Below are 15,575 nucleotides of genomic sequence, written 5' to 3' on the forward strand. Positions count from 1 at the left end.
TTTGCCTTATGCTCTTGGTTCTCTAGCTGCTATAGCTAGAAAGTGTTTAAAATAATACAGTTTCAATGTGTCCTTTAAACTGTTCCAAAATTGAGCGTCAAATGGAATTCGCTCGATGCTCATTCCGTTACTGGTGTACACAATGAAATCACACCACTTTGCCCCGGTCACACCCATCAGCCCCTGCACTTGGACATAGTATTTATGGGTGCGTTTAAGTTTAGGCTTTCCATCGACTTCTTCCATGAAAAAGCTGCTATCAGAGCACGCATCCAGGGGGGTGACTAAGTACTTGGTTTCTGGACACTTGACCTCAGAAAGACCAAATTGATCAGAGCATCCAGGATCAATAACCTTGCCATCTGGCGATGCACCCAAATATGAGGCATCCATGCTTATTACAAGTCCTGACTTAAAAACCTTCACTGGCTTGTTAATAGAGGACATATATTTCTGGTATTGTTCTAAGGCAATTTCTGGTATTGTTCTAAGGCAATTGGCTCATATTTAAGTCCATGATTTGTATATCTTGATGAAAAAGGCTTTGGATTTATAAGATTTTTTACTAGAGATTCATCGTTTCTTTTTCTGTCCCTTATAAGACCAAAATTGGAGGCAGTAAATCGAAATTTCCTTTCCAACTTCCATTCAGGACAATCTGATTGGCTGCGTAAGTGTTTTAATTTCAATGTCATTCAGTTTATCTTCATCAACTTGCAGACTCTTTAACAGTGATTTTTCTGCTTCTGAAAGATCAGCAGGTATCTCAAACTGTTCATTAGACTGACTTGATAGGGGAAATCTCGGATATGTCACAATGTGCTCACCGTGGTTGGCAGGGTTTCCTCTTGGGATAGGCGTGATGTCACAAAACACTTTAAAATTATCTTCGGTCACTGCAAGTTGATAGCTAGCATACGAGCCTTGTGGACGTCTGCCAAATTTGGTTTCCACTAAGGGAATAGAATCAGACCTTGGGGTCATAATCTGTGCTAAGCCATATTTGGGTTCAATTCTTTCAAGGTTGCCAATAGTTTCTCTTCATCTGCCTTTGCCCCCGGATATTATTCCTTGCCTCATGAAGTGTACATCTGACACCAGGATCTCGAGCTGATGATCTGGTCTGCTCCATGTAGGTTTTTGCTACAAGCACCTCCATTGCTGGTTGTGGATTTATAGAGTCTCCTCTTCCCTTCCTATGCCACTTCTGTAAAGAGGAAGTACATGCTTGCTTTGGCTGCATGTCGTCTTCGTTTTCAAGTTCATGAACAGTTTTACATTCATATAATGAGAATTTGCAAATCTTCATCAAGAGTGCCAATATATGGTTACAAAAACCAACCTTCCCAGCAACGCAGGAGCATGAAGCATGTTTCACTTCCCCACTAAAAATGCACAATGCGACTTTTAAGTTGTGTGGGGCATCATTCTTCCGAAAGCTGTGATAGCAGTGAGACCGGAAATAAAAGTAGTTTTCGTCGCTTGCTGCCGAGATGCCCTTTAAATATTCGTCATTCAGAAAAGTTGTCGCTTTCCGAATACTCGTTGGCACCGAATGGGCTTTGCTCGTCGGATCAATTCTCTCTCCAGACTGTGAAATATAGTCATTCATTTCGGCGCGGGTAAAAAAGGGCATCCGCCGTATGTCTGCAGACCAGCCATCTGATGGGAAACTCAAAGGATGCTGAGTTGCGGAAATGCCGGAGTTGTCATCTTTGTTTTTATCGAAGCGTTCCTTGCACTTTGTATATACGGAGTCAGGATCCGGATCTACTGTATTTTGATCTCGACCTTCTTTGATATATTCCTCAACCCTAAACAGAAGGGAAGATAAGATCGTTTTTAAACTTTGGTTATCGCAATCAAGGCAAGTGAGGCGCGAAATCGCCGCGAATCGGTCGAAGCACGAGCATCCTACCTTTTCACTAATTGTGCTTTTGTTTTCAGCCCTTTCAATTTATCGCCTCTACATTTTAGCAAGAAACGAAGTTCTTCATTTTTTAGCGTGGCAGGCGATCGACCTCGAAGAGAAGCTCCAGGAATATCGTCTTCTGTGAGGGCACGTGAAGCAGCCATTCGTGACGATCAAAACACAGGGAAAAGCCAGCCTCACTAGCCTCGCTTCCATGCAACTAGACCCGGGCCGCCCGAGAGGGCGGCCATATTTGCATTCGGTGTATACCGTCAATAAACTAGGGAAATTTCTACGGGAATTCTGTAATCTCGTTGGCGATGTTCAAAAAAAAAAAGTCCTGCGTGATTGATTGTAACAGTAAATGTCCTCGTTCTCGAAGATAATTAATCAAAGGAAATTATAGCTCAAAAGCAAACTACTTAAATTAGTTGAAGGCCTCACTTTTCTGCTTTTCATTCAACTTGCTTCAGTAAATTCTAATTGTAACCAACATCTTTCCTAGAACTGGTCAGTTTTTCTTGGACAGCTGCAAATGTCCTGTGGTGGGATTTGCCAATAGATATAAATACTCACGACGATTTTTGGAAAAGTTTGCAAATGCTCTACCACTAAGATAACGCCAAATTACGTTTCCATGCAGACGTTAGCTTAGGATCCCAGTTCCAATTAAAAATTAATATGATTAAAACAACAGAAAGTTAACATTACTTGTATAAGGGGGCTAGTTTCTAAAGAAAATGTAGTGCTGCGTCGGTGGGGAGAGGAACCGAACGTTTGGTTTTATCAACAGAGTTGAGAGATAATTTGCACTTATCACTGTGATCACGGCAGCAATAGAATCTTTTCACGGCGGCAAAATAACATAGCTTCCAGTTCGGTATGAAAACAAACTTACAATAATACAAATAATTGAAGCCTTTATTCTTTGACCGATCCCTTTAGAAGCAGCATTTTCCGTTAGCTGAGTCAGTTTTAAAGGGGCCATGATTATCTACATGATTGTGCCTGCGCACCAGACGCAAATGTATGAAGCGAAAAATATTAACATACGGTATATAAGGTGCTGCTCATAAGGTTGACATGATCGGATAAACTAAAATTAAATCAGGGATGCGGTTTCAGACTCAAGTGGTGAAGAAAATTTGATGAAATTTCAACTGCTGGAAAATGGTTCTGAATGCCAGACCTCGATAGAGCTAGAGCCTACAATCAGGCCCATTGCCGAGGGAGACCAAATAATCGTACATCACAGGATATCAGTTGACTGTGGACGACGAATATTCAGTGCACCATGACCATATTTGGTAATTTTGGGTGTTGATTTAATAATAAGAGGTCATGGTAGGTGTAGAGTAATAATTAGAGGAAATAAAAGCACTGCTAAATATGGGTCTCCTGGCAGGTTAGCAGATAGCTGTGATGAAAAGTGTCCCTTAATGTGGACCAAAATGAAAAATGGTCACGCTTAGAATTGATCAAGACATGTTATTGGTTAGCAGTAATCACTCTTTTTTTCCTAGTGGCAACGTTTCTGACTGACTCTTTTTGTTTCTCCTATAGGGAACGTTCCTGCTTAGTCTTTTATTATATAATCAAGACTCATTTTTGTGGCTCTGTTTGGAGTTTGAAATCGTTATTTGTGGCAGTTAATGTATTTTACATCTTTTTCTGCGACAAAAAGATCTCTGAAAAGAATAGCTTCACAAAAACGTGTACATTGATCCTCATTCAACTCGTAATGTTTGTAACGTATCACACGATCGATAACAGTTATTTAAAAATACCGGTCAAAATAAATAGAAGGTATTTCTCTTTATATTGATAGATAAATTGGCATAAGCTATGGCGTTTCGTTGCGGACAAAAATTCCCTAACAAAAAGAAGTGACCTACTTGGAGAAATAAACAGTGAGATTAAAAAAATGAGGTCGATGAATTGAAAATTTTACTCCAAAAAAATAATAATTGTCCACAATTTAAGAAAAAATTTAGTTCGAAGTCTAAGAACTGAGTCGAGTTTCTAAAAAATATGTCTGAGGCAAAAAGTCAGTCAACCGGAAAAATCAACACCGAAAAAAAAGGCTAGTCAAGAGGTAGCGGAAACTGATTTGCGCCTCAACCGGACGTAAGGAGCATATCCTTTTATGGTATTACAGGAAGTAATGTGCTATGCATACGGGAATGTGAGAATTCTTCGCGCGGGAATTCCTCAAAGCAGCAAACATGGCCGGTAACTCGCAATCTGCGAGTTCTGTTCAACAAATTGTCATTGCAGTTCTTAACAACTTGAACCGCTTGCCCCAACAAGAAAATCAAACCTCAGCGTTAAAAGTGTTGACGGGCCAACGCGACTCCCGCAGCTCGCAGAGAAATTTCTAATAAAGCCTTCAAAAGTACCTTATCTCTGCTTTATGATTTCCATCTTGATCATGAAGGGAAAAACTCAAATATACTGAATGGAGGTTTTCTTAATGATCATTCTGAGCCGTTAGGAGAAGTTTTTCACATGCCATTGGGTATGCTAGCTCTGTGTTACTTTTTTAGGTTTACCGGCTCGGATCAACTGCAAGATATCACACAGTGATAAATAAATGCTATCTATGGAGACATGGGATCCGTGTTTTTCGTAACTCGTGATTTCATGCTTTTCTGCAGTTTATCACGTATATGAGAGTCTTACAGATTCACGTCTTTACAAAGATGATCAATGTTGTCTCTCGCATTCGAGAGCGTTGGCCTCTTTGCACTTGTTTTCAGCTCTGTCGCTTCGTGACTGAAAGACAAGTATTATGTTCTTCGAGCTGACATGTATCTTCATTGTTTTGTGGGTAAGCTCGCATCCGGTAGAGAATTAAAAGCTAAGACAGTGAGTAACTGTTATGGGAGTCTCTCACAAAAATGGAGTCAACTCACAAAAATGGGCCATCAAAGTTGACAGTGTTTGCTCGCGCGTATTCTTCTAATCGACAGACCAAAAATTCTGAGGTATCATAAGAAGCTGAAATCAACCGTTCTTCTGAACTTTCTATCAGTCTTCCGAAAGAAAGAAAGAAGTCTTCAAAGTTGAGAAGCCAACGCGCCATTTTGTTTCTGACCGCACGTAACCCAGCGTAGCCCACACATCACTTCCTGTAATACCATGTAAGGATATGCTCCCTACATCCGGTTGAGGCGCAAATTAGTTTCCGCTTCCTCTCGGCTAGTTTTTTTTTTTTTTTTTCGGTGTTGATTTTTCCGATTGACTGACCTTTTGCCTCAAACATATTTTTTTTAGAAACTCGACTCAATTTCTAGAGTTCGAACTAAATTTTTTCTTAAACTGTGGACCATTATTATTTTTTGGAGGTAAAATTTTCAATTCATTGACCTCATTTTTTCAATCTCAGTGTTTATTTCTCCAAGTAAGTCACTTCTTTTTGTTGGGGGATTTTTGTCCTCAACGAAACGCCATAATAAACGATGTAAAATAAAAATGCAATATAGCATGGCATAGTAGAGTTACTAACTCAGTTTTAGTTTGTATTATTTTCTAGCCTATCTAATAGATTAGCTGAAGGCTGCTAGACATGGCAAAATATTAGCCCATACCATTTTGCTTTAGGCTTACAGAATTATGAATAATAAATATCGCCTTTTCGGTACTTGCCGACTTTGTCTTTTATTGTACTTTTGTACTTTTGTACTTTTGTACTTTTGTACTTTTGTACTTTTGTACTTTTGTACTTTTGTACTTTTGTACTTTTGTACTTTTGTACTTTTGTACTAAGCTGCTGTGACTGTAGGGAGTGGTTCATCAGCCTTTTTTTTTTATTTTTAATTATTCCTACCGAATCTCTGCAATGAGAAAAATTAATGATCTTTTGCAGTTTGATATTAGCTCGAACACGTGTTAAGGTACCAGGATACCAGGCTCCAGTTGTTCAAAGGCCGGATAACTTTATCTTGTGGATAAGGCACTATCCGACAGTTTCAATCTGTGCAAATATTTCAGTATTTCCTCTTGTACAAGCGAATGTGCACTCTCCAACCACAGTTAAGTTTGGGAGTGTACTAAAACCTTGTTCAACATTTAACGTGAAGTATAGTTTAGACCCTGAATAGTGCCTTATCCAGCGGATAAAGTTATTCGACCTTTGCACAACTAGACTGTTCACAGTCCCCTATTTTTCTGTGTGATTGTCGAGATCGAGCGCGTCTTACCGTTTATGGCGGCCATCTTGATTTTTAGATGTACCGAGGAGGGCGGGCGTTGGTGATTATAGCTCTAGGGGGTGGGGGCCCTCCTCCCAAACCGTCCTCCGCCCCCTAAGTAGACTTTATACTCTTCCCCAGGCTAGACTCGGTACGACTGAAAGTCAAGATGCCCGCCATTAACAGTAAGGCGCGCTCGATCTCGAAGATCACACTGAAAAGTAGGGGGCTGTGAACAGTCTATTTAACAACTGGGGCCAGGATTTTGGCCGGAAACTGAAAATAGCACATTTTTCATGATTCGAATCGGGAAGACTATATAATGCTCATTTTACGGACAAAAAACGGGAAGAAAAGCTTTTTTTACTTTTTAAAGAATTATCAATAAAACTTTTTCGTGATCCTATTATTGTTCATTATGCGTTGACAATTTTCTGTCACCAGTGCTGTCACCTCTAATTAATATTCACCACAAGTAACGTGTGATATGATCGCGAAGCATTTCAGCGTGATTTTCATCACAACAACAAGTGGCACGTAAGCCATCCATCTAATCGACTTCGATATCATTAGTTTCTCGAGAAAAATTAATTCGCTCTACTGTCTTTATTGTTGTGTGATGCCCTCGCGAAAGCGCACGAAACGTTCGTCTCCATTTACATCGGCAAAGAAGGTAAGACTGAAAACGGCGAAGGAGCGGCCTAATTCACCTCAGCGATGAGCGTGCACACAGTCTCGCTTCAAGTGATCGCTGCTCGTATTTTAATTAGGAAAAATTGTTAAAAGGGCCTAGATGGCGAGAAGCCAGAGCAACCTGAAGAAGAAGCAGTCAGTGCCAGTTGCGCCAGTTTGGTAGATGTCTCTTTAGCAAAGGTTGTCATTTACCCATTGTTGTCCTGGACAAATACATGCCCGATATCCGTCAATAAGTCATTTACTCTTGCACCATGAGGAGACTCTTATCAACAGGACGTATCAAAGTGGGAAATGGTTTTCCGTCTTCTTCTCGATAAAATGAAATCTCGGTGACGGGTGATTATTTTAAGTTTGTTTTCCCGCATCCGCCGACCGATTGGGCTGAAAATCGGCACGAATGTTGCAGGATACCTTCTTTGCAAAAAGGTGTCGGCGTTTTTCTTCTTTTTTTTTTTTTTTCTTTGACGTTCTTTCCCGTTCAAAAGTTATGGCCTGTTTTGTGGAAGGATACATTGAAACTCTTGGTATCAAACTTTACGTGAGTCTAGGGAAAAAACGAAGAAACAACGGAAAAATCGCAGACACCCTTTTTGAGGGCGGAGTTGCGTTGCGATTACTTGCGTGGGAAATAAAAACGTGATTAAGGCGAAGCCTTAAATTTCGATTTTTCTCTTAATATACATTACGCGTTTCCTTTTTCTCAAATTTTGATTTCGACATTGAAATCTACAAATTTTAAGCTTTCAGAAAATGTATAAGTTGCCGGTGTTTCCTCTGCAATCGCCCGCGTTAACACTCTATTTCTAACTATGGCCATTTCGGGTATCCTGATACCTTTAATAAACTTGTTGCCAGGTTGATGGTTTTTGTTTATGTTCGTCTGTGTTTACGAGTTTCTGTTGGCTATCCGAAAATGCTACCTGTTGTTTTATTATTATTTTTTTTCACTTTTAACGACATATTTGCTCTCTGTAAACAAAAGGATTCTTTTTTTAAAGTTGAGACAACCTTTCCTTTCGCTAAAGAAAATGTTAGTTTTTCTTCACGAGTCCGAATTCCTGAGGGGAACAAATTGTCTTTCCGAGCAACAGATATTCCTTCGAAGCGAACCTTTGGATGTCCCTGATTCGCTTTTAAAAGCAAACCGTCCTCTGAGAGTGAAGTAGAAGGAAATTTCTATTAGCAAACGGATGTACTGATATATGCCCTGGCACATTAAAAATATTAATCAATCGCCTACAGGCTGGCCGTTCTGCCATAGGACCCCTTCCTCCTCCTCTCGTCAAACTTTTCGATCGATTCGGTCGATTTCCTTTTCGTTGCTCTGTTAGTTTTCTGGCCTTCCCTTCGAGGAATTTCTTTGGAGTTAATGAATTCTCTATCTCGGATAATGAATTTTGGGTACTACTTTGACTCTAAACATCTTTCCATCGCCGCCTTCATCACTTTCAAGGATCCCGTTTCGTAGTCATCCCGTTTTCTTAGAGCATCTCGGCATAAAACTGCGAGAGCATTTGGTTGAGAGCCTCTCACTCATACTCTTCTAGATTTTCTTTTCACAGGTTTCTTTCATTCGCCCACTTTTTCAAAACGTTTTTCCAATACACCTGCTGAATTGATTCAGGCGCCGAACTTAATTCAGCCGAAAATAATACACTAAAGCATTTTATGATATTTATGTCCAGAGATTATATGGAGAAAAGATGTCTCGGGAAAGAGGGTCACCCTCCCAGCCGAGTCATTTTAGCGAGCGTTTATATGAGAAAAAAAGTTGACCCCTTGAACCGAGCCAACGGCGCTCGCGCATGCTATGATTGTCTCGCTTTAACGGATTTGACCTGACTAGGCGAGCCAAAGTGTTTATATGGAGAAAAGTTGACCCGGCTAGGAGGGTGACCCTATCATCGAAAAAGGGTGACCCGACTAGGCTGGTCACTTTTCCAGCCGAGCCAACTTTTTGTTTCTCGTGTAAACGGTTTGCAAAGTTTTGTAAGGAAACGTAGGAAAAGCTGGTTACCCAGGGTAGCTCGGGTAGGCGGGTGACCCTTCTACCCGGGACAACTTTTCTCCATATAAACGGGGCCTAAAACCGACCTTTTTGTCATTTTCATATGACTTCATGTTTGACAGAATTATTCGTGTTTTAGTAATTTAAGGTTAGGAGACACCTTGTTATGTCTATCATACAGTTCATACATCTCATTACCGTCTATTTCTGGACATATCCCTCGAAAGAACGGAACTAGAATTGCAAGAAAGATGGCTGAGAATGCAAACTGTACCCGTTACTATCATCGGGGCTAAAGTCAAATTACGAAATGGTAATTTTTAACGTTTTTCCTCAAAATCCTTCAACCCTTACCCTAACCCTAACAATTTAAATAAGATTTCACTCTTGCAACCGTTTTGATTGACAACTGAAAAACACAACTTACACCGTTCCACTGTCCGAGGTCTGAAATGGGCGGCAGGGCTTTCTTTAAAGAGTGAGCGAAGGCGTTTTTTATTGCCTTCTGTTTATCTTTAGTTTACTTAGGCTCGATTACCAGCCGCTGTTCGGGAAATGGGCGCACGCTTGCCCGCTCTTCTCGTGGAGGAAAGCTGGACCCGAGGAAACGGCGGAAATCGAGCCTACAGTCTAGTCGAATCTTAAAATTCTTTGCGCGGGTCCCCACTTTTGTAATCAAGAACAGTCCTATAATCTCAGATCGTCTAATATAGTTTAGACGGTACTGATTTTATTCAAATAAGTTATGTATATGGGATCCACTCTCTCCCTAACCCTTGTCTCTTTCCAAAAATGTATTAACCAGATAGCTATGAGGCCCGGTTCAGACGCCGTCCTTCACATGTTCATGTTAACCAGTTGTAGCCGTAATTTTCAGTTGACGGCAGTGAAACACACAAATCGTGAATCAAGTGGCGGAATTGCTATAGAACAGGCAAAGAACTGTTCTGGTGTTCTGTTGATTTTGTTACCACCTCCACTCTAAGCTATTAACAACGCTTTGTTTTATCCTAAAGATTTATGCAAAAAAGTTTCGCTTACCGAAATACCAAAATACTGTGCGAAGCAAAATCAATATAATGGATCATACGCATTTAACAATAAGTGTCAAGCAAATCTCAAGCTGTGGCATTTGATATCCTGACCAGATTGTTATAGTGTTAACATATGTACAGCAGTGCGTACAACCGTTGAAATGAAGGTTACAAAACATTTTTTTTATCTGTAGAAATTGTTTCATCTTTAATGTTCTAACGCCGTCTGTTTCCACCGTTTTTATTTTAATGATTGCTTTTTTTTTAATATTTGTGAAACTTTCACAACTAATGTTAATCAGTTGACGTAGAAAAAACTCGCTGACTTTAAAAACGCGTGGTTATAAAGAAAAACACTAACATTGCAACCTGACAAAGAGATGTCTAACTACTCGAAACGTAATTCAATCAAAAGATTTGAACTTCGAAAAAACTTGTTTTAAAGGCGAATAATTTTTAAATTATGTTTTTTTTTACGGTTTGTTCATGTTGTGATAAGGAATCTGACTGAAGGCGCCCTTTTGAAAAGAATATAAAGAGGCAAAATCAACAGTTAAGTTGTATTACTAACTAGATTAAAAACGGACTAATTCTGCATCAAGTGAGTTTTGTCTCGACCTTGCAATTGTCCAACCAGGCAGTCGACGGCGAAGAGACACTAAACCTTGACGACACAGCGTTGAGCAACGTATTGGGCACAATGCGATTGTTTTCCAAGAATGTCTTATGTGAAGAACCGCCTAAGCTGAGAAAACAACAACAACAAACATAACATTAGTAATTCTTCATGCGTAAATTGAATACCCTGTGGGCAAATTCGCGAGAGCCTCCTAAGTTAGTATGTATCCCAAGGATTGTTTCTTGTTTGAATAACAATAGCCTATTGTTAAAAAACAATACTTGAGAGTATCTTAATCTAGCAGGCTTCTCGCCCTTCGTCAACTATGGATCAGTCGGCGGCTGTAGTGAGCAATCAGCAACGATTCGTGTAGCATTGCAACGAGTATAGAAAAATACCCTAAGACCAACTTAAGACAGCATCTTTTAGGTTTGGCATTCCTCTAACACGGAAGATAAAGTAGAACAAACTCTCTCTATAGAGATAATACAAGATCCCTCCATGAGTTGCTAAAGGCAAAGCCAGCAGGTAATAGCAGTTTTTACTGATGTAGATATGTTTCTGGCCAATTCTGGGATCCCTCAATAGTTACTGTACTACCTCAACAATACAGATCGCTGCCGGGTAAAGTTTTTGGAATTCGTGAGAAAACATCCCTGCAGCAAGAAAATATACCCATACCTCATCCTGTTCCGTTTTCGTTTTTTGAAGACTGAAGTGTTGTGGTATATTGGAATTATTCACCGTTAATCCTAACCTATCCCAGTGTGTTTAACAAAGTAAACACTTAAGAGTGAATGAGTATAAATGAACTCACTTTCATGTATAACATTAAAAATAAACCGCTTTGTTAATGTGTTCCTAATTAACCACTGGGTTTTACTTACCCAAGGCAAACAGAAACACGGACGTATTCAGGACCACGAACAGGACATTCACAAAAATGGAGCCATTTTCTCCTTGGCCTCTATTGGTATCATGATTTCTGAATGTTGCACCAAGGCATACGTCAAAGAATATGACCCACAGCACAAAGGTTTGAAGTTGATCTTCAAACGTGTCTTTTATTGGGCGGAAAAGGTGTAGATCACTCCAAATGTACTCACGGTGAAGATGGTAAGGCCAATCTGTGATAGGCTGTCAGACCCAAAGAGAAATATTAACGAAATTAATATCAGTTTACGATACATCTCTGTTATCTCCCAAAACCAGTATTTTTTCTTGTAGTTCTCAAAGAACACTTTCAACCCGAAGGCAATTTCTACATCAACCTGGCGTTCGCGGTATTTGTAAATGAGAAGCAGCATCAGGAGAGGAAATCCCACAGGATACAAAGCAAACACTACGGCAATGGGCCAGTACAGCTTGTGTCGGGCAGTGAAACATTCGATTGAGTAATCAGCCCTCAGAAGGGAGATGCAGTCACTGTTGTCATCCGTGAAGCAATGTTTGACACATGCCCCTGGAAGCGGCAGGATCTCGATAATTATTTTACTTGTTATTGGATATGAACCTAGCAGAAACAGGAAGATGTTCCGATAGCAGGACTTTTTCAAATTAGATATTGTTCGCAGCTTTTCACTACAGGGAAAGTCCAGTCTACTTTTGATGTAGTGCTTCTTAAGAAAGAGGTAAAGGAAAATAACACAAACAACTGAGCCATTCACACCAAGAGCTAGGACGAATTTTAAGAACTGGTCCATACGTAGTTGCGAATATATGCAGGTTACTGGAGCAAACTGGAAAATATTTCCCTCCAATAATTTTAGATATTTTTCCATTGAAGTCAAAGCTACCGGCCACTGTACCCTGACTAATGCCGAGAAAATGCCAGCGATAACTTGATAAAATCCGATCACTATTTTGAAACATGACATAATGACATCTGCGACAGTGCGATCATTCTCTGTTCGCTTTGAGTCGCCCCAAAGTACCATCACAAACACCACAACAAAAAGTGCAACCACTACAATGGATGAGACTATAGAAACAGTTAAGCGAGGACATTTAAGGCAAGTGTTAAATCGCAAATAGTATCCATTCGTGCAAGTAGCACACAAGTTGCCTTCATATCCTTTGTGGCATTCTGAATCAATCCCACCGTTGCAGGAGCCAGCATAAGGACATTTTACTGGTTTTGGTAATGTTCCTTTAAATGTTACAAACACTTTCTCGTATCCTGGGTCTAAACTGTTCACAAAACGTTTATAGAGTCCCTTGCTAGATTGATTGCTCCATTTCCAGTAATATTTAGGTGCCAATATTGCTGTGTCGTTCTCACAGATGATACCATACGCCGGACATGGTGAGCAGGATCCAAAACGATCAAGGCGATAAAAACTGTTGAGGCATCTGCATGCACGATAGCCAGCTATCTCATTGGATAGAGTTCCTGTTGACAGGCATTGTAAATTATTAATTAGTCTGCAATCTTAAACAGTCGTCACAAAGCACTCTAGAACTAATTTCATTGGATGTTGTTGGCACGAAGCTCTATTGTTTTAGGGCTAGGCTCCATTGTTACGATTGTTTGTTATCATTTTCTCAGCCAATCCTTTGAGACGTTCCCAAGAGCTGCGTGGCGACCCATCTTAAATCCCGCTTTCTGATTTCGAAAAGTTTATCGAAACTTAGACTAAAACTACTACCTGACTGGATTGAACTAAGCGAAAACAGAAGTTCAGAAACGAGATCTCCCTGGCTTGATAATGTGTAATATGTTACGTACACCTGTTACACAAATATTTAGACAGTTGTTTTTCTTTTTCGTAGTGTAAAAGACCAACCAATGTTTTGTGATGAATTACGTTTTAGTTATCTTTGCTTGAGTAAACAACAAGCTTCATCGACACATTTTCCTTTCTGGTTAGAGCAGGAAACAGGCGTGTTGCAATTGAGAAAATCACGCTACTTGACTGCAGGTCTCCGCGTGAAGGTGCTAGCCTATAGTTGTCAGATAAAAACGTAACGATCTTTGCCATAACCATTAGAATATAAAACTTGTCAAGACAATATGATTTTGTGTACACCCCGACTAAGTCTTAAAACTATTACCTTTTCAAATTCCTGGTTGATTAGAATAGGCTTGACTCAGATTGATGTACGTACGGTTTACAACTCTTCTTGGTAAATAATTGATTTTTAATTTCCTTTTAACTTTATTATTTGGGAAGTTTTAGTTGTTGTGATTAGTTCTTAGTGCGACTTGAAAAATTATTATTTAGTAAACAACTTTTGTAGTTTCGTCGCAGAGATAAAACTCTTCCCTTGTTATCGTCTTTCATTAAAATGGTGAAAAAGGAAGTATGAACAGAACAGTTGATAGCTATGAAGTGTAATGGTCTGATGGCTTTCTGGGTTAAGTGGAAACTTTTTAAAACCAAACCTTTTGTAAATTACGATAGTAGGTGATTTATTCAACAAAAATTGCGTTAGATCATGCATAGTGGAATATAGAATTATACTCTTTCTCACATGTTTCAACAATATAAATAAAAATTGTGAAAGCTCCTCTCTAAACATTTGACCTTAAATAATAATAATAAGAACATCCCATCCGCTGAACAGCAGGAAAGCAAAAACTCTACGTGGACACATGCTTCTTACCGTATGGGCAAGCCCAGCAGTCCGTTGCACTTTTACCAGGATGACGCTCAACAGAGACATACGTACCAACACTACATTTTTTGCATCCAACTTGACCAATTTCGTCCTGATAAAAGCCTCCTGAGAAGATGGTATATTAGGCAATTAGTTTAAATGGGACGAAAATACCGAGACAAGGGTAAAAATAAGCTTGTTTGCTGAAGATGGACATTAGAAACACATTTCAATTGATACTCCTATATCGATATGCGTGACTAGTAATCCCTCTGTGTAAAGTAGCTTTATAGTATCTTAATTCTGGAATATGACGATAGGCTGCCTTTTTACGTCGGATAATTTAAGGTTGTCGTGTTTAGAAAGTGCATGGGTACAAAGAAACGTAGCCTCCCACTCATTCGTTTTTAGGATAATCCCTAAATATGACTGTCTTAATTAAAAGCGACTGCCTCCGAGGCTAAAAGAAACATAACGGAAAATCGATAAGTATTAAAAGAAAAGAAAAATAACACCAAGAAGGTGTTAGTTAATTGGATGGACTTTCCTGAAGCTCATCAAAGACACTTATCCAAGTTGCACATCTCTTTGGTAAGTGTGATGGTAAGTGACTCGGCTTCATTCCATTGAAGTCACTAGTTTCATAAAATCCCGGCTCGTTTTGCCACGGAAAATAAGGCACGTAAGGAGAATAAAAGTATGTGTGGTTGAAATAAATGAGCAAAATTAATGAAGCACTATTTTATCATATGAATTGTATTTCAAATATATATATGACATGATGAACTAAGGCCATGTTCACTGTATCTTGAATAAGTCGCATGTCTTTAGCATAAAAAAAAAACAACAACCTCCAGATTGAAATAGGACTGGTTTTTATTCTCGCGCTGGAAGTGGTATAATACTGCTTGGTAAGTCCGGGTAGTCGTGTCTTTTGTTAGTTTGCATTTTTCTTTGAAGGCTGGGACAATTTGAAGTCGTTTTGATTGTGTCGAAAGAGGCCTTGCTACATAGTAACGTTCCGCTGAACGGTCACAACTGACATCACTTTTGCGACTTACCTGCAGGACACGGGTGGCAAAAGTCGTCGTGGTATTCAAGATTCCGGTAGAAACCAGCTGTGAAAAGGCTACAGTTCAGGCATTGCTCGTCAAATATTGCTTTGGGCTTACAAGAAAGACAGACAAAACCGGAATGCAGCAAACTGTTCTTGTAGTAATAAGCTCGTGACATCTTGAGGACTAAGTAGAAAGAGGAAGCTGATGGAGCACATTCACTGAGTACAAAAAGAAATGTCGGAATCATGATCAAAATAAAAATACAACGTAAAAATCACCAATATTCTCTTTTACGCCCAAAAAAATGATGGAATCGAAAAAGACGAGAGTGCAGGACAAGACACTCACTCACTGTATTTCCCTATTGATAGACTACCAAAGCTACTTACAAATTAGAACTGTGAATCTCCTTTGGAAGTTTCAAAAGATTCTTGCATGTTATCGACCTGGTAAAT

At 39.5% G+C, this 15,575-nt stretch overlaps 1 protein-coding gene and 2 pseudogenes across 4 annotated transcripts in view; 1 reads left to right on the top strand and 2 right to left on the bottom strand.

Annotated features, from left to right (window-relative positions):
* LOC146451832 (uncharacterized) lies at positions 1 to 2,175 on the bottom strand (annotated as a pseudogene). The gene is made up of 2 exons (XR_014859920.1): positions 1,919 to 2,175; positions 1 to 1,814 (listed from the first exon to the last, which is right to left on the bottom strand). The product of XR_014859920.1 is annotated as an uncharacterized LOC146451832 (transcript).
* The window catches only part of LOC146451828 (uncharacterized), a 41,790-nt gene extending 36,235 nt beyond the window's left edge, over positions 1 to 5,555 (top strand). For both annotated transcript variants that reach the window (XM_085098591.1, XM_085098590.1), the window contains exon 6: positions 3,476 to 5,555. In XM_085098591.1, the coding sequence (XP_084954717.1) occupies positions 3,476 to 3,565 (90 nt within the window). In that variant the 3' untranslated portion in view covers positions 3,566 to 5,555. The remainder of the gene's footprint in view (positions 1 to 3,475) is intronic.
* Positions 5,556 to 10,387: 4,832 nt separating this feature from the next.
* LOC146451833 (putative leucine-rich repeat-containing protein DDB_G0281931) lies at positions 10,388 to 15,559 on the bottom strand (annotated as a pseudogene). The gene is made up of 5 exons (XR_014859923.1): positions 15,510 to 15,559; positions 15,124 to 15,338; positions 14,069 to 14,188; positions 11,350 to 12,854; positions 10,388 to 10,588 (listed from the first exon to the last, which is right to left on the bottom strand). The product of XR_014859923.1 is annotated as a putative leucine-rich repeat-containing protein DDB_G0281931 (transcript).
* Positions 15,560 to 15,575: the final 16 nt, after the last annotated feature.

The sequence above is a fragment of the Pavona decussata genome, unplaced genomic scaffold (genome assembly GCF_977016875.1).
Source record: "Pavona decussata unplaced genomic scaffold, jaPavDecu1.1 SCAFFOLD_383, whole genome shotgun sequence".
NCBI classification, from domain to species: Eukaryota; Metazoa; Cnidaria; class Anthozoa; order Scleractinia; family Agariciidae; genus Pavona; species Pavona decussata.